The 22,509-nt window shown below is 43.7% G+C and overlaps 1 protein-coding gene and 1 pseudogene across 3 annotated transcripts in view; both read right to left on the bottom strand.

Moving 5' to 3' along the window:
* LOC147461560 (uncharacterized) overlaps positions 1-7,207 on the bottom strand; it is a 95,699-nt gene extending 88,492 nt beyond the window's left edge. The window contains exon 1 of one of the 3 annotated variants that reach the window (XM_086509066.1): positions 6,948-7,206. In XM_086509066.1, coding sequence (XP_086365192.1) covers positions 6,948-7,115 — 168 coding nt within the window. In that variant the 5' untranslated portion in view covers positions 7,116-7,206. Of the gene's footprint in view, positions 1-6,715; positions 6,862-6,947 lie in introns of those variants that run through there. The other 2 variants (XM_086509067.1, XM_086509068.1) reach the window with 2 other exon arrangements.
* Positions 7,208-12,937: 5,730 nt separating this feature from the next.
* Positions 12,938-20,434, bottom strand: LOC147461561 (uncharacterized; annotated as a pseudogene).
* Between the last annotated feature and the right edge of the window lie 2,075 nt (positions 20,435-22,509).

Here is a 22,509-nt window from a genome sequence, read left to right on the forward strand (position 1 = left end):
CGCCTGGGTTGCTACAACCTTTGCCTGTGCCTAATGAACCTTGGGAAAGTATTGCCATGGACTTCATCATGGACCTCCCTAGAACTCAGACTAGAAATGACGCGATCTGGACCATTGTGGACAGGTTTAGCAAGCAAGCACACTTCATACCAGTCAAGAAAACGATCAAAGGAAATCATATGGCTAGGGTCTTCCTGGCACAGATCTTTAAGCATCATGGAATGCCTAAGTCTATTGTGAGTGATCGAGATCCTCGCATGATGGGAAATTTTTGGCGTGCCTTGATGGATAATCTTGGTACAAAGCTGAATTTTTCATCTGCCTACCATCCTCAAACAGACGGGCAAAGTGAGATAGCCAATTCCACAGTATTGGATATGTTAAAAGCTTATGTGTCAGACCGGCAATCTGACTGGGAGAAATATTTGCCTCCTGTCGAGTATGCGTATAACAATACCATACACTCATCGACGGGGAAAGCACCTTTATGGTAAGCCTTTGCTTCCACCTATCCTTTTAACTAAGGATAAGATTTTCGCAGCTGACGAATTTGTCCGGGATTTGGACACAGCCTACGGGCAAGTGAGGAGAGCTATTCTACGCTCTCAAGAAAAGCATAAGAAAGCTGCAGACAAGCACAAGAGGAATCTCGACTTAACGGTCGGGCAGTTAGTCTTACTCAAGTTTGAGAAAGCACGACTTAAAAAACAAGCGTCTCATAAGGGGAAGGTGGTAAAACTTTCTACCCGTTATTATGGGCCGTTTAAGATCACTGAGCAAGTGAATGATGTTACATTCCGATTAGAGCTACCGCCTAATTGGAGGATCCACAATGCTTTCCATGTCAGTTTACTCCGGCCGTATGTAGGACCGCCCCTGCGCCAGCCTAGCGCTGAGGAACCTCCTAAGGTTGAGGAAACAGAAGAAATACTCCAACCGGAGCAGATTGTAAGTCATCAGGAGCGGCCCCTTAAGTCCGGAAAGATAACACGGAAGTATTTGGTTAAGTTCAAGAATTATTCGAACTTAGATGCTCAGTGGATGACTCAGGAGGAATTAGCAGCTTATCTCGAGATATTGGAAGTATATGTCCAAGCACTACAGTTGAGGTCAACTGTTTAGAAGCCAGAGGGATGTTGCTAATTGGACTATTTCTTATTTTTAATGATTAATTTCTTTTCATGAAATTAGGATATTTTAATGTGTACACTAAGAATTGTTAAAAGATTGTAGCTACAGGAAATGCCATCAGGAACGGACAACTCTGATGTGTCATTTGATGGGTGACGGTAAACATCGCAAAGGAGTTTCCGTAAGTTCGGTGGAAAGGGCCGGGTTACGGGTGCCCCTGATGCGTCACATGATGGGTGACGAGTGCATCAGAAAGGGGGCATTCCGTAGGCTAAGGAGGAAATCCGAACTGAGTAAGAAAGTACGCGTAAGAACGCAAGCACAAGAATAAAGATGGGTTCAATGACGCTTTTTTCGAAAAGCAGGAGCAGTCGCGGGAGGACAAATGTTTTCCCGCGAGGAGTCTGTGACTGCATTGCATCTGTGTCGTGTCCTGCACCCGGGGACGCCTGGAATGTGTCCATGTAGCATTGTTTTCACTAACTGAGTGAGTTTTAAAAGTTTGAACAGGTTCACACTTTATTTTATAAAGTGACCGGTCACTTTTAAGAGACCGGCCCCTTTATTAATAAAATAAAGCAAGCAGGGCTCTTATAAAAAAAGCCAGCGCTAATAGCTATGCAGGGGGCTGAATTGCGATCTCTCTCTCTCCTCTTTCTAAAAAACGCGATTTTCTCTCTCTCCTCTCTCTAGAAAACGCGATTTTCTCTCTCCTCTCTCTAGGAGCGCCAAGTTTTGCTTTTGGACCCCTATTCCTGCCGGGTGTCGGACCCTATAAAAGGGTAGCCAGCGTTTCAGTTTGGGAGAGCCGGAAGCAGCAGAAAAGCACCAGCGCTCGGGTTTTGGAGTAGAGTCTGGCGACGGAAACTGCAAGTATTCGCGTGACGACCGAGTACGGAGGTCGATTCTCCAAGCAAGAAGCGACAGGTATAAGGTGTTGATACGCTTTGAGAATTGTTGCTTTGTGTGGTTTGTTTTGCAGGAATCTCCCGTCTTACGGGAAAGTACGGCTTCATGCCTAAGGCCCTTCACGGGAAGTACGGCTTCACGCCTAAGTCCCTTACCGGAAAGCACGGCTTCGCGCCTAAGTCCCTTACGGGAAGGAACGGCCTTGTGCCCAAGCCCTTACCGGAAAGCACGACCTTCGGGTCTAAGATTACAGAACGGAGGGGTTTCCTCGGGTTCTCGTGCTTGTATAAGAATTCTCCCTGAATAAAAGAATACTCTTAACGGGGGGGGACCAGCCCATCTTCTGGTCCTCAATACTGTGTCGATCTTCTCCCTTCTCTCATGTTTTCAAAGAATTATAATTTTCAGATTTTCTAAGTGCTCGTGTACGCTCCCGTTTTGTGACAGAGAAAATTCCATATAGGGTGCCGATTATCGCCAAGACGCTCCACATAGGCAATTGCAGCATCTAAAGTGGTAGGGTTGTATTTGTACACATCGTCCTTCAGGGTTGGTTCAAGCCCGTCAATAAAACTGTGTAGTTTATAAGAGGGGCTGTGTAGTTTATAAGAGGGGCTGAGATCCTCTATCTCCAGAGTTAGTCTCTGAAACTCTGTGATATAAGTCTGGCTCGAGCGGCGAAGAGAGGACCCGGCATAAAAATTGGCAGGTTCGAACGCCTTGCGAATAGCACGCCAAAATTTATCCCAAGAAGGTGTGTGTTTACCATCAACAACCAGTCGTTGCCACCAAAGAAATGCATTGTCCTTGAGCAGAGAACTAGCAAGTGCAACTTTTTTACTCTCTACTAAGTCCGTGTTTGATAAGTAAACCTCCATTTTGAACAGCCATTGGTGTAGCACGCGCTTGTCGCGGCAACCATTATACGGTTCTGGCAGTTTAACATCAAGCTTCTTCTTCTGTGCAGCATTAAAAAATTTATAAAGTGATTGAAGTTCAGGATTGTCTACCTCATCAATTGGATCTGATTCATTTGGTTCGTCCACTGAAGCTTCAGATGAAGGTGTTGAATCAGCATGTGTAGTCTGAGAAGTTGTATGATCAATTTGTGACGAGTTTTGGGTTTGCATCTCATCCAAGCGAGTGTGATTGTGGAAAGTGTGGCCATCTGCTCCTTGATAAGAGTAAGGGCATCGATTGACCACCTCCGTCCTCAGAATTCGGCATGGTTACGCCTCAAAGGGAATAACGAACAGGTGCTAGGACGGGTACTCCGGGAGTGGAAATTATGTTTAGAACGGGTTCCGGCTCTGTGGTCGGGTAATAATCTCAGCATCTCGAGTATCGGATATGACGATCACTTCGCGTTGCAATAGAACCTCTTCGGGAGTCTCGCCTGTGCACAAGAGGTAGGAACTTGTTTGTGGCGTCCGTCGACCATGCAGCATGCAGGGGAGTGCGTGTGCGAGTGCTAGCGCGAAAGACACTTTGGTTGGGCTTTAAATTTTCTAATGTAAGTCTCTTTGGATGCCTTTTTTTTACTTGTTACTTGAAGGTGTGGTTTCACATGGTTTTGGAAAATATGAGGTTGGCCGGCCAAGGGAACTAATTAAAGTTTCTGGTTGTCGGTAAAAAAAACTATGCGTTGCTTATTTGCTTACGTAGAGACAACTCCAACGAAGAGAAACTTTAACGAGCAGCCTGGCTGCGTTTCACGCCAACGCATGGAGAAAGGGTGCACAAAGGGGAAACATTGCTTGGGTGTCACATGCCTGAAGGGGTGCGAGTGCAGAGGTGCAATTCAGCCCAACAAATCAGCCAGCGCTAAATTCAGCAATCAGCTCAGCGTTTCCAGAATTCAACCCTTCGGGTTGTGTGGGGAAGGGTGCCGCGAAGGGGCACATCGCCTTGGGAAAAGGTGCGAGCAAGGGAGAGGTGGGTGGCCTTCTGCCGGGTCAGTGCCCTTTCGCATGAAAGGGTGCACGAAGTTCTCCGGGTACGCCGCACACACACATCTTTGTTCTGCCTTTTAGATATAGATTTGAACAGAAAAAATTCAAGTTACCTCATGCTCGTATGCACATGTGTACCACCTTTCTTTTGCTTCAATACAACTCTGGGAAGGGGATAGAGTGTAGCGGCGAGGTGAGAAGCTCACAATCTTCGGGTCCCGGGAAAAGAATTTGCTATGATACCACTGTGAGGATTAGTGGTGCTAATCCTATAATTAAGACTTAAAACTTCATACTTAAGATCAAACTGAGACTCAAGAGACGGAATGTGTGTTTGATTGATTGAATGAATGCTTGAAAACTTAGTACAATAGGCTCCTTATTTAGGAGACGAAGAGACACAAATGAAAAGACGTGACTCATGGTGAAGAGACATGACTTTAGATGCAAAGACACATCCTTTCAGCGAAGAGCTGCAACCATTGGACGAAGAGTCGTAACCATAGAGCAAAGGAGTGTGACCAGTCGTCGAAGGAGTGTGGCTTTTGGCGAAGAGGCATATCTCTTGAGCGAAGGGTCGTGACCATCCAAGCATAGGGGTTCTCCTTGGCATGGCACTTTGCATATATTCAACTAGGAGTAGATGTAATACTACAACATAGTCACAATCGTGACAACTCGGATCAATGCTTCCACTTGATCACAATGTTAGTCCCTCACCGGATCCATCCTGCACACATGACATGACACAAGCCATACTCACGCATAAACGTAGAGAGCGGACATCACGCTCACCACCAGCCAGAGAGCCAATACGGGCTCACCCTCGAGCCTGTAGCGAATGGACTAGCCTCTACTACAAGGGTTGACGTCCCATACCACCAAGCCCACCAGCGATATGGGTGTACGGGTAGAATTGCCAAGGGCCTAAAATCCAAGCATAAAGATCACACAAGATGGCTCACAAATGAGCCCATGATCCCTTTTATAGGATTCCTTTACAGCCCTAACCATAGGGCCATGTTCACACTTGGCGAGACATAGCTTTGGCGACCATCCTGATGTCTGGAGGGGTAACAAATTACAATACCGGATTCAAAGAGTATCGACTAAAGTCAACCAACACCAACAATTGCAAGGCAAATCAAAATTTAGCCACAGCCACTGATAAAACGCGTCGTGATTTGCGGTGAAATTTGCAACGGAAATTGCAGGTTGTAGGAGTAGCACCTGGGCACACAATGTTTGGCATCATTTTAAAAGCAATAGATTTGTATTTACTTTTGGGAAGCACTACAAGCATAGAGCTTTAAAATCTTGTAAAAGCAAGACCAAGGGCCTACAAAAGAAAGCCTTTGGGGAGCCTTTAACACACTCATTTTATCAGGTGTGGCTCTCCACGGCAATTGTATCTTGTGAAGATCAATTATAACGAGATATAGAAAGGGGCCAGTGCATTTGGGCGTGGAACTCCGCCACTCCACGTCTCATCTCAAGTGTGAAGAACGCACCGTGATTTCTGGTGAAATTTGCAACGAAAATTGTAGGTTGCAGGCGTAGCACCTAGGCTCACAACGTTTGGCATCAATTTAAAAGCAGAAGATTTTTGTTTGCTTTTGGGAAGCACTAAAAGCATAGAGCTTTAAAATCTTGTAAGAGCAAGGCAAAGGGCCTATAAAAGAAAGCCTTAGGGGAGTCTTTAACACACTCATTTTATGAGGTGTGGCTCTTTAACGCAAATTGTATCTTGTGAAGATCAATTATAACAAGATACAGAAAGGGGCCAGTGCATCTGGGCGTGGAACTCCGCCACTCCACGTCTCGTCTCAAGTGTGAAGTTTCTCTCTCTCAGTTTAAGTATTTAAAGACAAAAGTTAATTTGCATGCGTTCTTTCCATTTGCACGTGGTGTCTTAATGGTTACAGCATCCTACCAATTTGGCAATGACGCTGAAAGAGCTTATCCATCCAACCTCCAACTTCTCTAAAAACCTCTGAGATTACCTTTAAAGGATCCATTGAACTCATTGTCTATACATGCCAAAAACCTCTCCTTCCGAAAACCCAAAGACCCTCTTCCCTCAAGAGAATGAGAATGTGTGTGGCTGTGTGTGAGAATATGTGTGCAAGAGTGTGTGGCTGTTTGTGCAACTGAATGTGTGTGGCTGTATGTGTGAGAATGTGTGTGTGAATTCATGTGTGGTAGGGAGTGGATTTGAGTGTGTTGAGGCCAGCAAAACAGCGAGTGCAAGGAGTGTGCAACGCAGCAGGTGCAAGCAAGCTCTCCCTCTTCTTTCTCATCCGTTTCTGTGCATCATTGCACATGTATTAATCAGGCGTGTCTAGGTTCGTCGATTATGACTCAAAATTGAAATATCATGAAATTTGAATCACTAGCGAGAACTTCAGTAGTTTAAAGGGATTCTAGAGAGGCGTTCAAAGCATTAGTGTTATGTGTAGTGACCAGGTAGGATGCAATGTACATAAATGCTCATGGCTTAACAGTAAGACCAGCATAAAAATTCTGCAATTGCATACACTAATATGCAACCGCTCAGCCAGATAATAATATCTCTTTTTCCAGCACCAGGGAAGCCTACACAACAGTTTCACACCTCATATTGGAGCACCAACTGAATTAGCAGCAAGGCAAGGAGATTGCATTTCTGAATTTGTGCCAAAACACGATAACTCGACCATTGTACTTGGATTCTGTATACTCACCTCAATATACCCTAGTGCATGTATGCACAGCTTGTATGCATGCACATTGGCTTTGAACCTTTCCGAACCAAATGCAATGATGGTGTACATGCCTACCTGTCTTCAACAGTCCAGTTCCCTAGCACATTACAACCATAGTCTCTGCTTCCTCGAGGTAGCCAAGTTCCAGCAGCGAATTACGACACGCCAATCCAAAATGTGCTGGAGGAAACAGAAAGAACGAAACGCCTACCACGTCTGAAGACTCCAAGACGGAAATGAAATTGGAAAGGTCCTGCCAATGCCCTTCAGGGTACTCGCCAAGTTTGCGTGCGGAACCACAGGAACAGCTCGAAGTCGACATTTTGTGCATGGCCACACAGGCACGCCATCTACTGCAGGCCGCGTCGTGGCTGACCATAGAGAGAGAGAGAGAGAGAGAGAGAGAGTGAGAGAACGCAGGTCTTAGCAGCAAGGCTTCGGCACAGTAGTGGCGGGATCCTTGTGTAGTTCAATCTTGCATTGTATAAGGTATTTTATTTTAGGGAAAATTACCAAAATACTCCTGAAATTTATAAAAATTCCCCTCAAACTTCAACTAGTGTTGCTTGGTGGGAGTTCCTATAGAACACAACAGGACATACTCAGATAGATAGCAAGCGTCTAGCACTAAAGCAAACAAAGTCCAAAGTGCATTGGTGATTTTTGAAAGAAGAATTGTGTATGTGATGATTGATTACCTCTATAGCTGTCTATAAAATGTTCCAATTTCACAGCATTGACGAACTTTTAAAAAAGAATTGCATGTATATGTCAATTTTCTCTTATTTCTCATGGAACTTGAGAGAGAGAGAGAGAGAGAGAGAGAGAGAGAGATACATGTTGTTATAGTCAGAGGGAGCAAGGATTCTTCACTGTCGATCATCGAACCTAGTGCAAAACATACTTAAGGAGGAAAACGTTGGGATAAAGGGTGCACTAGTAAAGAAAACATGTGGCTAAACAAAACTTAAGAAAGCAATGACAAACTCAAAAAATATAAAAAGCAGCAACAGACTAAAAATTGAACTACACTATCCACCTGGTTATCGTAAACGAGTGTCGTCCAATTGTGCAATCTGAAAGAAAATGTTTGAATCAAACTACATAAAAACACTGTGAATAGTTAGAACATTTCGTCTTGTTGTTAGGCGCAAAGTTAAAATGCTCAATATACAATGCATGTCATGCAAAAGTGCGATACAAAATTATGGTGGAGAGTTGGCATTATGGTCTCTCCAAAAATTATAAGAAATGGAAGTTGTGCCCTACCCTGTAGGATTTATGTGTTGGCCAAGCAAACGCGTAGGCATGGGGAATTGGATAGAGATAACGGACCTTGCAGTGTTGTCGAGTTGGAGTAGTGGTTGTGCAGTCGAATCGTCCACTGTTGTGAATATATGTCCTTTCTATCACACATAAAATAGGAGCTAACACAAATATCGCTACCTTCATCACACATGTGTCCTCAGTAGGAATCTATAGTGGCGTTTTGAGATTACACTATGTAGAAAATCCTCTACCCTCCTTTCAGAAAAAGCTTTTAGTCCAACGAAGTAAATATAGCAAGCCTCAACTTGCCCCTCCATGTGGCTCACTCTTGTGGCGATGAATATGGAAAAAAAATTATACTTCCCCGATGTATGCCAGCCATCGATGTTGCAAAATAGAATTTCATGCAATACCTTGGAGAAAGAAGCGTCAAGCTATAGAATAGGAGGCTATAATTGGTTGCCCCGGTAGATCCTTTCAAGGAAAAATTTTGTACCTTTGTATATATTGAGGGTGGTGATACTTCTCTGTGAATCAAGGCACTGGTAAGAGACCTCTGAGCAAGGGCTTCCCTAGTTGCCTCTAGTGTGTGAAGGCTTGCACGATCAAGTCTTCCATCTGCTAATATTGAAGGGGATCGGGGAGCACCACAGACGGAGAGTGAGAGAGAGAAGGAGACACACACACGCGTGTGGGTGGGGAGACTCAAAGAGTGAGCAGCCCCCTATACACTGATGCTATGTATAAGGTATACAAGTAAGTGGGCGCCCAGACTCTGGGCGGCCGGGCAAGGCACAGACGCCTATACCCCAACAACCTCCCACTTAAAGGCGATTGTGCCTTTAAGCAAGGGAACCTAGTCTAAAGACTACAAAAGGTGAGAGAAAACCGCTCTCAACCGATGCCCACTGGCTGGCTGTGATCGTGTGCATCCGGCTGTCCTGCTCCCGTGTAAGTCCATACACCACCAGACGTACCACACACGTACTGCAAGTATGTATGCAATACCTGCATATCTCCCTCGTGCACTATGCCATCATCAGTCAACAAACGACTAACAACCCCAACTGCAAATGCTCCCACTGTAGCTGCGATATCCGGTCTCAAGATCAACATCTCATACATGAGACCACCGAATGCCGATGCAATGCTAGCGGGCCCTGCTAGCTCTACGGAGCATGCATCAACATATATATCCCTGGAAATAGGCATCTCTGACTGACAAGGCATGTCAGCCACATGCATCTCCTGACTGTCCACAAAAGACGCATCAACCTGTCGTGCAACCTCAGAGCAAACCAGCTGCTCTAGGTGTCTGCTGGAAGACACATCCTGCACAACTATATCCCCATGCTCACTTTCGAGCATAGAAAGGAATGATTGCATAGTCGCTGACGTCTCGGCCTCCTCTGCAATCATCCACTGCAAACATGACCACTCAATCTGCTGTGACTCACTAGAGCTCTCATGCTCTAACTCTGTATGCATAGACTCTTGCACAACGTCCTCCTGTCGTGACTCACTAGAGCAAGACCGCTCTACCTGTTTATCCTGCATAGAAGTATCTCTCACAACTGACTCTCTGCTTTGCTCAGTCACTAGCAAAGCATGCATGTCTGACTCTGTCACCTCTCTGTGTGACTGCTCAAGTCGTGCCCCAACTGTGTGCACAACGAGTTCACTACTCTGCACTCCATGCAAAGCATCCTGCAACCCACAAGCAAAAGAGACTTGCCTGCTCTCTCGCTCTCTACCTGGTTGTGTGATCACAGAGACAACACCGTCTCTCTCGTGATCCACATGCAATGGGTAACCTGTACCACTCCTGGCACCTCTCTCAATCACTAGCGAACCCAAATGCATCACAAAATCTCGCTCTCGTAGCGAAATCTGACATCCACTATCCAGTAACTGTCTGACTGAGATCAAATCCTGTCTCAGATCTGGCACATAACGCACATGACGCAGGGTAAATCTCATACCACTGGGCAAGGACAAACATACATCTCCTGTACCCTCAATGTCATACACAACACCATCAGCCATGTGCACACAACCAAGTTTTCCACTAGAAAACGTGCTAAACCACTCACGATGCGACGTGACATGGAAAGTAGCATCTGAATCTAGTAACCAATGTGAAGACAATGTGCAATCCGATATGCAATCCGTAGACATAAGATCGTCTGAAGACAAGCTAGATGTAAATGTGACATCGCCGTCACAAGCATACTCAGTAACCACCGTACTGATCTCACTAGCATCTGTCATGCCCAAATCTGCATCACGCATCTGTCGCCTCCGTTGTCTCAAACGCCTGAAACATCGACGCCTAATGTACCCTCTATGTCCACAATGCCAACATGTCAAGTCTCTATGCCGTCGAGACTTGCGTGTGGGACCAATCTCTCCCATGGACATAGAAGTGGGACTAGACTCCCCTGTAGACATGGATGTCGCATACATAGCATGTAAACTCTGCCATAAAGCATGAGTTGTAGTCTCCCTCGAGACCTGCCAGTCAACAGACTCAACTAGATGCAAACGAATCGTAGACATTGCTAACTCATCAAGATCATGCCAATCATCATCACGCATAGACTTGGGCTTCGCCGATAAACCATGCAAGGGTTTATCCTGCCCCAAATCCGCCAATGCAACAAGCATATGCTCCTTCCAAGCAACAAAATCTGCACCATCAAACTGTGTCAGACGATAACGCTGGAAGTCAAATGAAAAATCAGCCATAATGCTCGCAAAAGAGCAACCAACAATGAGTAGCAAATGTCAACCAAATCAGCCCTAAACTGGCTCGAGTCGCATCAACAAAAGTCTACAAATATGGCTGCAAATCAGCCCCAAAATTCAGCTCTTAAACAGCTGCATAAACAAGTCACAAACGTGTCCCAGATCAGCCTACAACTGAGCCATACATGGACACCTGCAAAGAGGAAACAATGGCTGAAAATTCAGCGCCCAAATAAACCCTCAAACCTGCCTGTAAACCTGTAAAACTTGCTGAAAAACCTCAAGCCATTAGTGCTCGAATCCGGCTACCTAGCTCGTAGCCACACAAGCATACATCACAATACTCACTCTTGTGAGTGTGCCAAGATAACTGTACGCCTGTCAAACCCGTGAGCTAATCACCAAGCCCACAATGTGCGGTATCGATGCATACACACGCACAAATCTCCCACCTGCAGAGAACACCGCACGCAAATGCTGAGTGCAACCCGCAATCTCTACCTAGATCGCATAAATGATACGCATAAAACTCCTGGGAAAATTTCGCCGGAGTTTCGTCAGTAAAACGGCCACAAAACCAGTAACCAAATTGACTGCACGCTCAAAACCATGAGCAGCCAAAGCACATCAAACCGCACTCCAAATGCATGCACCGATCTCCACACTTTGCATACATCATTGCAAACACCTGCAAATCTAGTACACAAATATCTGCTCTACCTGTGACTGCCAAAAAACATGCTCCAGGCATACATTGCCGAGCTCAAAATGCAATCACATTAGTCTCCCTAAGCATCAAACCACATAAGGCATACATCGTATCCTCCCACCTGTGAGGAAACTTGCAGCAAATATCACTCTCACATCTGAGAGCAAACCATATGTGGAATCCTCGACACACAATAAACAATTACTGCTGCAGAAAATTCAGCGTTCAGAATTTTAAAATTCTGACATGATGAGCGCGTCCGGAGCATGCCAAAACCCCGAGGTAGACTCCTAGATCACATGTATCCGAGTCCGGGTGTGAAAGCTATGCCAAAAACCTCCGTATCGACCCAAAAACGCAACATAAACTGCCAAAAGAGGGCTGAACAATGCAGCTCCTCAACCGTAGCTCGAATGAAGTTTTTGATGGCTCGAATGGCTTCGAAAAGGGGATAAAACGTCAGGACTCTTGGTGGAAACGCTCTCGGAAAGATGAATTTGCCGATGCCGAAGTCGAAACCCTATTTGCACTCTTGAAAGTGTGCGCGCGCGGACGCGATTTCGGGAATGAAACTGGCTCTCCGCTGTTGTCGTGACTGTGCACACACGCACTCCCTCCGCACCTACGCTCTGATACCAATTGAAGGGGATCGGGGAGCACCACACACGGAGAGTGAGAGAGAGAAGGAGACACACACACACGCGTGTGGGTGGGGAGACTCAAAGAGTGAGCAGCCCCCTATACACTTATGCTATGTATAAGGTATACAAGTCAGTGGGTGCCCAGACTCTGGGCGGCCGGGCAAGGCACAGATGCCTATACCCCAACAAATACTTCCAACCCCAAAAGAAACCCTTGAGTACGATGGAGGGAGCCGAATCCCTCACCTTCAATATCTGTAAGTGAAAATCCAAACTATACATGTGTTTATTCTTTCTAAAGACCATCAACGATCACCTTCTCTTCCTCGGGCAGGGATGCATGTTTTTGCATGAACTAGTGGATGGAGGCAACCATTGATGAAGTGCCATATGCAGTCTCGATGCTTCTCCAAGTTGGAGACAAATACAGAGAACTATCTCTTCAAGGCACATTAGTATCGGTAGCAGCTGATGGAAATGCTTGATGGATGGCATGTTTGAAATTTGATTGTGGTCATGGGGAAGTCTTCTACAAGCCTGGGTCTTTTCAAGCAAGGTGCCTCCACTCTAGACATATGCGAAGGTGTCTCCAATTTCTCCATGGCAACCATTCCAAGCACTAGTTTGGGATATAGAGCCTTCAAAAGACTTGGACTAATGTTTTTGTGCTCTCATGGAGTGAAACCAACATTAACAATTGGCCTTTCTGCAGAATGAGCTTTGACAAGTCATTTTTGTGTGGCCAGATACTCCCACTCCATCTCTAGCCTATCCTCAAATTGCCGCTTCTTTACACATCCTTGGTAGGAGCATTACATCAATTTATGAAAGTAATCACTTGTCGGTTGCATCCCATTGGTTGAGCTTGACAATAGCGACCCCGTTTAGCGAGCAAAGAGTATGGCCCATTTGCCATACTTTGACGCGAGAATCCTCCTTGGAACAGACTGCTCTGCTTTGGAAGGCGTAAATCCACACAACAGAGCTTTGCTTTCGTTCACGTGGGGCAACCAGATGCACACTTTCACACAGTGGGCGCCCCACTTCATGATGCAGGAGATAAAATTTTTGACAATGCCGCCCGGCGGAGTACTAATGCTGACTGGTTGGGGACTATCGCTTTGCTTCAGATCCACCCCAACATCGTCGATGTCCAAGATCCGCACCAGCAACTGATCAAGCAAGCGCGGGTCGTTGCACTTGATGTTGCACAGCGAGTAGAAGTGGGTGCCGCTCTTCAATCGGAGCATGCGAGCTTAGCACGACGGCGATCGCTTCCGGTAGGGTGGACATGGAGTCGTAAATTAGCTACCTGGTGTGCAATCCACGTAGCATGTCCACTAAGCATTGTATTGTCAATGCCAAAGTGGTGATGACATGGTCATTCACACACCACCACAGCCGATGCGGGAATTGCCCCACCGTGGTGAGGAGTGTGAGAATGCCGATGGCCAGCTGTTACCATATAAATGTGGTAGTGATGTGTGTGAACACACTTAGGACCGTCCGGGCTTTTTTTCCCTCACTAGGAGGTTTTTTCCCCGTGCACTGTATATACACCCATCACTCTAGGGCTATCTTATATTTCCATTGCACACTAAGTAATACACTCTTTGTTGTGTGCCTTGAGCTTCCTTTGTCTTCTCCAAGCTATATGTGTTTCCTTGTAACCCTAATTCCAACAATTGGTATCAGAGCAGGTTGCATCCCGGGCTTAGTCACCAAAAACTCCAGCACATGCCTGCTCTCTTTCTTCGATTTCTATGAGCTTTGGCAAGCATCCGCAGGTCGATAAATATTTTGGTACTGCGTAGGCTATTTCGTCATTTTGTGCAAAAATTATGCCAGTGTTGTTTTCTGCATAACAGGTCCCTTATATTCTTCTGCGGTTTGTGTTATATAGCATGTGTTGTTCTCGCTTCGTTTCTCTTCTTTTTGAGCAGTTTTCACATCAAATGCAGCATTTGTCATGGCTGAAAACAACACGGATTTGAGCAAGATTGTTGGGATGCAAAAGATGCGCAGGCCCATGCATTGATTGCATTGTCTGTGAAGTGTAATATTACTCCCCCCATATTCATTTAGCAAAATCTGCAAGCAAAATCTACAAAACAGGCTTGGGATATTCAGATTGGTCTTTATGCAAGTCACAATGAGACAAAAATTGTTGCGTAAAGAGTTGGAGTCGAAGATTATGCATGAGGAAGATGACATGGACACTTTCCTTGTCGGTGTCAAGGATATCAATGAGCAGCTTATTTCTGCAGGCGAAGTCATTTATGACAGTTCCCTTATGATGCTTTGCCAGATTCTTACCAAACTTTTGCTGGTACTTGGAGACTCATAACCCAAGGAAATCTAGAAGCTGTCAAGTTTGATGCATTATGCACATTGTTGTTGCAAGAGTCACTTTTAAAAAAAAAATAGGACTAGACAACGTACAGTTGAATAGGCCTTTATTGCTGCTTGACGAAAAGGTGGTAACAACAATGTAGCCACTTCTTGTGGTTCTTTTGTGAGTGGTAAATCACATGTTCCTAATGCTTCTACTGGCAGCAATTCTTCTGGAAATTCTGGTGAAGATAAGGGCAAAAGAATGCGTTGCCTTTATATTAAAGCTAATGATCCCTTGATCAAGGAGTGTCCTAAGTTGAAGGCAAAAGAGGCTAAGAAGAAAGAGGCTGGTTCCACTACAAATGCAGCTATTGTTGAATCTTCTATGAAAGGAGATGTGATACTGATGTTGATCCAGAATGGGCTTTTAGTACAGTGTACTTATGATACTTTTGTCCATGAAGCATGTTTGTCAGTTGCTATGGATTCACATGTGTGGTATTTTGACAGTGGTGCTACAAAGCACATTACCTCATGTCGTGATTTTTTAACCTCTCTCTAGTGTGTCCCTCACGGGAATTTAGTTACTTGTGTCAACAATGCCTCTTATCCGGTTCAGGGATTTGGAAAGATTGTGCTTATTTTTGCGAATGGCAATTCTTTCACACTTGTTGATGCACTTTATGTACCTCGGATCAAGAAGAATCTTTTGTTTGTATCTGCACTTGCTAGACTTGGACTTGTAGTCAAATTTGTGGATGACAATGTACAGTACATGATCTCAGTTTTGGTGATGAAATTGTTGCATCTAACATATTATGATGTGGGATGTATAAGCTTACTTTGTATGACAAGTGTGGGCAGAATTTTGTAATGCAGTTGTGGATTCTAAGGCTATTTCATATGCAAAACTTTGGCATGCACGTTTTGGACATCTGAATTTTGTCAGTTTGTTGCGTTTGTAAAAATCTGCTATCCTCTTGAAGCACCTGTCAAACATATTTGTGATGGTTGTATTTTGGGTAAGATGCAGCGTTCAAAGTTTCCAAAGGATGGTTCAGTTAGGGCCACATGCAGCCTTGCAGGTTACAGCTTGTGTGTAGTGATGTTTGTGGGCACATGCAAACTCCGTCCTTGGGCCTTTACTTCGTGAATTTCATTGATGACTACTCCAGGCATGCATGGGTGTATTCGCTAAAGCAAAGTCCAAACTGTTTTTGTGCTTCTGGCTATGGCTGAAAATGTATCGTAATTTACTATGGACACCCTCCGTTCCGATTGAGGGGGAGAGTATATGTCTCATGAATTTAATGCATTTTTGGCTAGTCGTGGGATAAAACGCCAATGTACAGTGCCTTATACGCCTCAGCAAAATGGTGTTGCTGAGAGGAAAAACTGGTCACTTATGGAAATGGCACAGTGTATGGTCAAAAATCAAGCTTTGCCGCATTTGTTTTGGCTTGAGGCTATTATGTGCGCCACTTATGTACTTAATAGGTGTCCTACAAAAGCTTTGCAGTCTATGACTCCATATGAAGCATGGCATGATAGAAAGCCTTCTATTGAGCACATGCGTGTTTTTGGTTGTTTGGCATATGCTTTGGTGCCACAAACACATCGCAAGAAATTGGATGATAATGTTCTCAAATGTATTTTCATTGGTTATAGTGCCGAAAGACAACGTTACATGTTGTATCATCAGCAAAAAAAAGTGTATCTTGGTTTCATGGGATGTTGTGTTTGTGGAAGATTCTTTTTAGCCCTTGTTGTCATGTACTAGAGACAATTTTGTAAGCTCACAGGACATTTATGACATTTTGTTGCCTCTTTTTAGTCGTAGAAGTTCGAAAGTAAACTCCAATGAGGCAAATGTACAGCCTATGGGGGTTTCTAAAAATGCTACATATCAGCCTATTACTGATGCAAAAGTACATGATGTACTTGACGAGGAAAGGGCTAAGAATGAGCATGCTAGAGGTATGCCAAAATGGTTGGTGCATACTTTGTCTAACAGTAAATTGGATGCACCTTTGTCTAGTTGTACTCGTGCAGGTTCTCACTAGGCATCTTATGCATCAGATTGTTATGCTTTGGTTGTGCCTAACTTACATGATGTCGAGGAACCTTTGTCTTTTGATGAAGCACATAATTTAGAAAATTGGATGGCTGCCATGAAATCTAAATATGATGCACTTATAGAAAATGACACATGGATTTATGTGATTTGCCTCCTTGCAAAAAGGCCATTGGTACCAAGTGGGTTTACAAGTTGAAAAGCAAGCCGGATCGTGAGATTGATCGCTATAAGGCTTGACTTGTTGTAAAGGGTTATGCACAACAAAAAGGCATAGATTATGAAGAAAATTTTTCTCCCACTTGTCCTATGACTATTGTGCATTTTCTATGTGTATTAGCAGCTCATTTTGGTTGGGATGTACATCAGTCAGACATTGTTACTGCTTTCTTGAATTGTGACATATTTGAGGAAGTTTAGGTAACGCAGCCTCGCGGTTTTGTCATTAAAGGGCAGGAAGATAAAGTGTGTAAATGTAAGAAAGCTTTGTATGGGTAAAATAAATCACCTCGTTCTTGGTATGAGAAGGCTGACACTCATTTGGTCAAACGAGGCTTTTGTAACAAACCAACAGAAAGCACATTGTATGTAAAGCATGAGGGTGATGTACTTCTCGTTGTGGTTCTCTATGTGGATGATTTGTTGATCAATGGACCAAATGAGAGACATATTATTGAATTTAAGACTGATTTGAATTCTACTTTCAAGATGAAAGATTTGGGGCTATTGCATCATTACTTGGGTATACAAATTAAGCAGTGTGATGGTGGTATTTCCTTGTGTCAGACAAGTTACATAGAGACATTGATATGTATGTTTGGACTTGAGGATTGCAAACCTATTGCCACTCCCATGGAAACAAGTTTGAAATTGAGCTTTCATGATGATGATGATCCTGTCGATGTCACTCTTTACTAAATTGTTGGCTGCCTCATTTATGTATGCAATACGAGGCCAAATATTCAATTTGCAGTCTCATAGGGTAGCAGATGCATGCATAGCCCAGGGTCTAAGCATTGGCAGGCTGTGAAGAGGATTTTTCGCTACTTGAGTGGCACTTTACATCTTGGCTTGTTTTATCCCAAGGAGGGGGGATCATTGCTGCCAGATTTACATGCTTCTCTCGACTCAGAGTGGGATGGTTGTTTTGACACACGAGTGTCTACGAGTGGTTTTTGTTTCATGCTCGACAATTTATGCATATCATGGTTTAGCAAGAAGCAACCTACTGTGGCCACTTCTAGTTGTGAGGCTGAGTACAGGGCAATATTCACAGCTAGGATTGAGTGTGTGTGGCTCAACAGACGCCTTGTGGTTGATTTGGGTGTTAGACAAGACACTACCAACACTATCTACACTGACAGTCATAGCGCATTGGTAGTTGTAAGGAACCTAGTTTTTCATGCTTGCACAAAGCACATTGAGGTGCATTACCACTATGTCAAGGAGAGGCTCTCAGCAAGAGAGGTCAGCTTGGCTTATGTGCCAACACATGAAAACCTTGGATCTTTTCACAAAGGCATTGTCTTGTGAGAAGTTTGAAGCTTTCCGCAAAGCTTTGGACTTACTCCCCTTTGTGGATTGATCATGTCCTTAGGGCATGGAACTTCCCTATACTCTATGTGCTAGCTCTTGTTCATTGCATCACTCCCAAGGGGAATTTGTTACCATATACATGTGGTAGTGATGTGTGTGAACACACTTAGGACCACCGGGGCATTTTTTCCCTCACTAGGAGGTTTTTCCCCCCGTACATTGTATATATGCCCATCACTCTAGGGCTATCTTATCTTTCCATTGCACACTAAATAATACACTCTCTGTTGTGTGCCTTGAGCTTTCTTCGTCTTCTCCAAGCTGTGTGTGTTTCCTTGCAACCCTAATTTCAACACTAGCTTGTTGTAGCCCTTCACTTGCACATACAACCCTGCCATGGTCATGCTCACTAGCACCTTCAACTCCTCCTTTGGACTTTGAACTCGCAGTACCAACCTCTTGTGGTGCGTGAGACTTGGGGGGGTCACTTAATAATTATGTGACTATCACGTGAGTGCAACAGAAGGGGTTATTAAGTTTAATTTTTTCTCACTTTTTCACATACAAAAGGGTATCGTAAAATGGAATAGGGAAATTTTTTTACAGATTGAATAGAAAAAGGGTGTATTTTATTTGTCAAAAACTCACAAATAAGGAGTGTCCTTGAACGCATGTGATAGTTATACATAGTGACCCCCACGAGGCATGAGATACCTGTGCTCGAGCAACATCTCTCTAGCACCTCCATGGGTGACATCACCTCTGCAATATCCATCACCCAAAAGAGGTCCTTCTTGCTCTTCACAAGCAGCATGCAATTGGAGAAGATAAAAATCACTCAGTGCCAGAACTTCTCATCAGTTATGTAATATTTGATAGGAGCCTGCCAAATCTTGGTCATAAAAAACAAGTCAAAATCCTCCTGCAACTGCAACTGTAACTGTAACTCCACGTCGTTTGCACATGCGGCACGAATACCAACCAGCTCATGACATGCACTCACAAATTGTGATGTTGCACCTTCTTCTTCTCCAATTGGAAGAGGCAGCTGTGGTAGTGCCACATCAATGTCCTCTCCACTAGGGCGCCCTTCGCTGATAGATTTACCACATCCCAAGGCAGGAGTGTAACTTTTGATGGGTCCTGAAGATCTTTTGGATCAACTCACAAATTCTTGCTCATGCTTTCTTAGCATCCTCCAGTGGGTTCTCCAGTGTCACACACAAACGGCCCAATGCACCCTTCCTGTACTTCATCGTCCTCAGCCCTGCCTTAACTTTTACTTTTCACTACATTAGTGTCCGCCCCAATGGGTATGAGGCCTCTTCACAAACGTCTCCCCCGACAGCTGATGCTGGCATCGAAGTTTGTGAAGAACGTCAAGATTTTCAATGCAATCGCACAAGCAGATACTATGTACGAAGATTACTAGCATCGCGTAAAAATTCACTAAATTAAGAGATGCGCTAGTGATTTGAGAACATCCAATTTTGGTCATTAGGCTCACCAAGTGAAAATTCCCAATATGGATGGATAATGTCTATGACAATGGAGATCTATCTTTGAGCATCTTAGACAAAATTATTCACCAATGAGCTCACAAATAGAGGCATCTTTGTTCAAAAATGATGAACAATTTCATCTAAAGAGGCCTAAATACCACCTAAAATCCTAATTCTATTATCTTTTTTTGAGGAGAACCAACCTTCCTATGAAGAGTTGCAAAAATAATCGTTTTTACATTTTGGGAGTTCTTTTTCAAGATTGAAGAGATTTTTGGGATTTTTGGCCAAATTGAGGGGTACATTGGGAATTTTTGAAATTTCAAGGGTATTTTGGGAATTTACACAAATTACAAAGGTCTTTTGGTAGTTTTTCCTTTATTTTATATGCTCAACAGTGTTCCAAACTTGCCTGGAAGATTTGTCCCACTCTGCCTTCGAGGGGGGAAAGAAGAAGAAGAGAATTTTCACGTTGGGGGAGAGAGAGAGAGAGAGAGAGAGAGAGAGAGAGAGAGATGCTTAGCAAGCACTCCAACAAAATGGGGCAAGGAGATTTGTTAATATTGTTAGAAGCAATGGCTAGGTGTAGGTCAAGAAGAAAATGAATCTTGCAAGTTTCAAACCACAACCTCCACATAAATGATAGGCTAGAAAATCTAAACCAAGAGAAAATGGAGGAAAAGGTGCACCCGTGCAAAATATCGTTGCCACATATTTTGGTAGTGTATACTCACACACAACAATTACAACCTATTTAAAAATGGAGACATAAAGACTTGAGATGCTTGATTGCCCTTTGTCAAGTTCCATTTACTCTCTATCGAATATAGCATTATGAGCCCAACTCTCACTTACCCTCATAACACTAACTTCAATCATAACCATCTATCGTCCAAGTTCCTCTTTTTCTCTATTGACTATGAGCCCAAATATGTTATTAACTTTGGACTGAAAGTTCTTCCTATTGGTGTTTCAAAGTTGCCTTTCCTCTAACAAACTTAAAGGACAAATGAAAAGGTGACTCTTAGCGTCTCTCTCTCTCTCTCTCTCTCTCTCTCTCACACACACACACACACACACACACACACACACACACACACACACACACACACACACACAAAATGAGAGTCCAACTTGTAATAGTGAATACTGGCATTTATTCTTCATTTTGATTGTGCATCACAAAGGATGTTACCTTACAATTTTTTGGTTGAATGTATATTAAACATTAGCTGTAGGCATTAACTTCATCCTTCCTATATGTTCAAGTTTACTTTGTTGAAGAATTTTGAAAAATGCAATGCAAATATTGAAGATATGAACAATTTGGCTACTAATCTTTTTTTCTTGCATCAACCTTTCCACTTGTAATTGCAATCTTTTATATAATTTTATAGTCTTTTCCTTTCAAACATATCAAATCAACGCATTCCAAGAGACCGCCTCTCATTTGAAAGCTCGTCAAATAGTTTCACATTTACCAAACATGTCAACCAAAAAATGTCAAGCATCACCTTAGTCCCTTGACTAACAATCTCATCATGACTTCATTTGTCATGTTAGCTTTGTGTATAATGCTATAATCAATAAATGTATATGATTGGGCATTCAAATCCGAGCATCCGCCGTCTTTGCACCGATGCAATATAGAGGCGTTCTGTGCGTTTCCATCCCGCTCACATTCTTTTGGTTCTCCCACTGAGGATCTTCTTGAGTACCTTCTGCTTCGAGCTTCGAGATTCGGGATTAGGGATTACAGGTTACAGGTTACAGGTTACAAGTTACAGGGACATGTACAGGTAGCTGGAGCACAGTGATATACTAGCAGTGGTGTCACTTGTAGTTGTTGTGGGTATATATCATTTGGCGCCTGTTTGAGCGCATTGTCTGCTGGATTGTACGTTACTTGCGGAAACTGCCATTGTACGCCTTTGTGGAGCCATACTTGGTTTTATTTGGCAGTCCCAGTCATTTCTTAGACTTGGTCTGTAAGATAGTCATTTCTGAGACTTGACTATACGCGATTTGCATAAGCCTTCGTGTGAAGGTCGATAGCGTGAGGTTTTATTGAGCTGGGGGATTCTCAAATGTGGAGATCCTTTCGGTGATACAGGTAGCTGGAGCACCCTTTTTGTGACCTTGCCATAGGCTATGTACTAGTGATTCCTACTTGATGCTCGGGTTCTATTGTTGGCAGTTTATGCATATATATACAATATATATTTTGGGTTCACACTGCTCTACTTCCGGGAAAACTCTGTCAAAAATTTTCCAAGTTATGATGGCTGGTTTTTTGGTCTTTTGAGCCATTTATGCTGTTATGCTGCTAAACTTTCGGCAAAATCAGAGGATAAGATAGGTGTGCTTTCTTGGGAGCTTCATGGTTGGCTTTAATGGATGATCAAAATGGCCCTCAATTCACTCCTTTTCATTTAACTCAAAGAATCCATATAAATATTCATGTGTCCAGGAAGATTTTTTTCCAGCAGTGCATAGTCTTTATGTTTGGGCCAAGAAGATTACGAGAGATCCTGGAATGTCCTTTGCCTGTTGTTGTAATTCCGATGATTAACTATAAAAACTCATTTGATGTGCATGTGTTTGTCCTTATCTAAAGTTGAGCTCCGCTGAAGTTTCTAGGGATTGAGTCAGTCAAAAGTCTGGGTTCTTGCACGTGTGTTAGAAGGGGTTCTCAAAGCATTGAAACTTGGGGTAGCCATGGCTTTCTCTTATCCGGAGTTTCATGAAGAAGTGATGAAGATGTGGAAGACTTTTTGGAAAAGGTGGAGGTTGCCTCCATTAGCAACCAAATTCATGACCCGGCGCAGATGTTACGTCTTCTCCAAATATGTTTGAAGAGTGATGCACGAGTTTGGTCCAAAGCATTTGAAGAAGAGTTGTGTGGGGCTGATCCACTCGTAAGGTTGAGTTGGGACAATCTAAGGCATAGGTTGGAAGTG

The sequence above is a fragment of the Adiantum capillus-veneris genome, chromosome 3 (assembly GCF_014529385.1).
Source record: "Adiantum capillus-veneris isolate H3 chromosome 3, ASM1452938v2, whole genome shotgun sequence".
Classification (NCBI taxonomy): Eukaryota; Viridiplantae; Streptophyta; class Polypodiopsida; order Polypodiales; family Pteridaceae; genus Adiantum; species Adiantum capillus-veneris.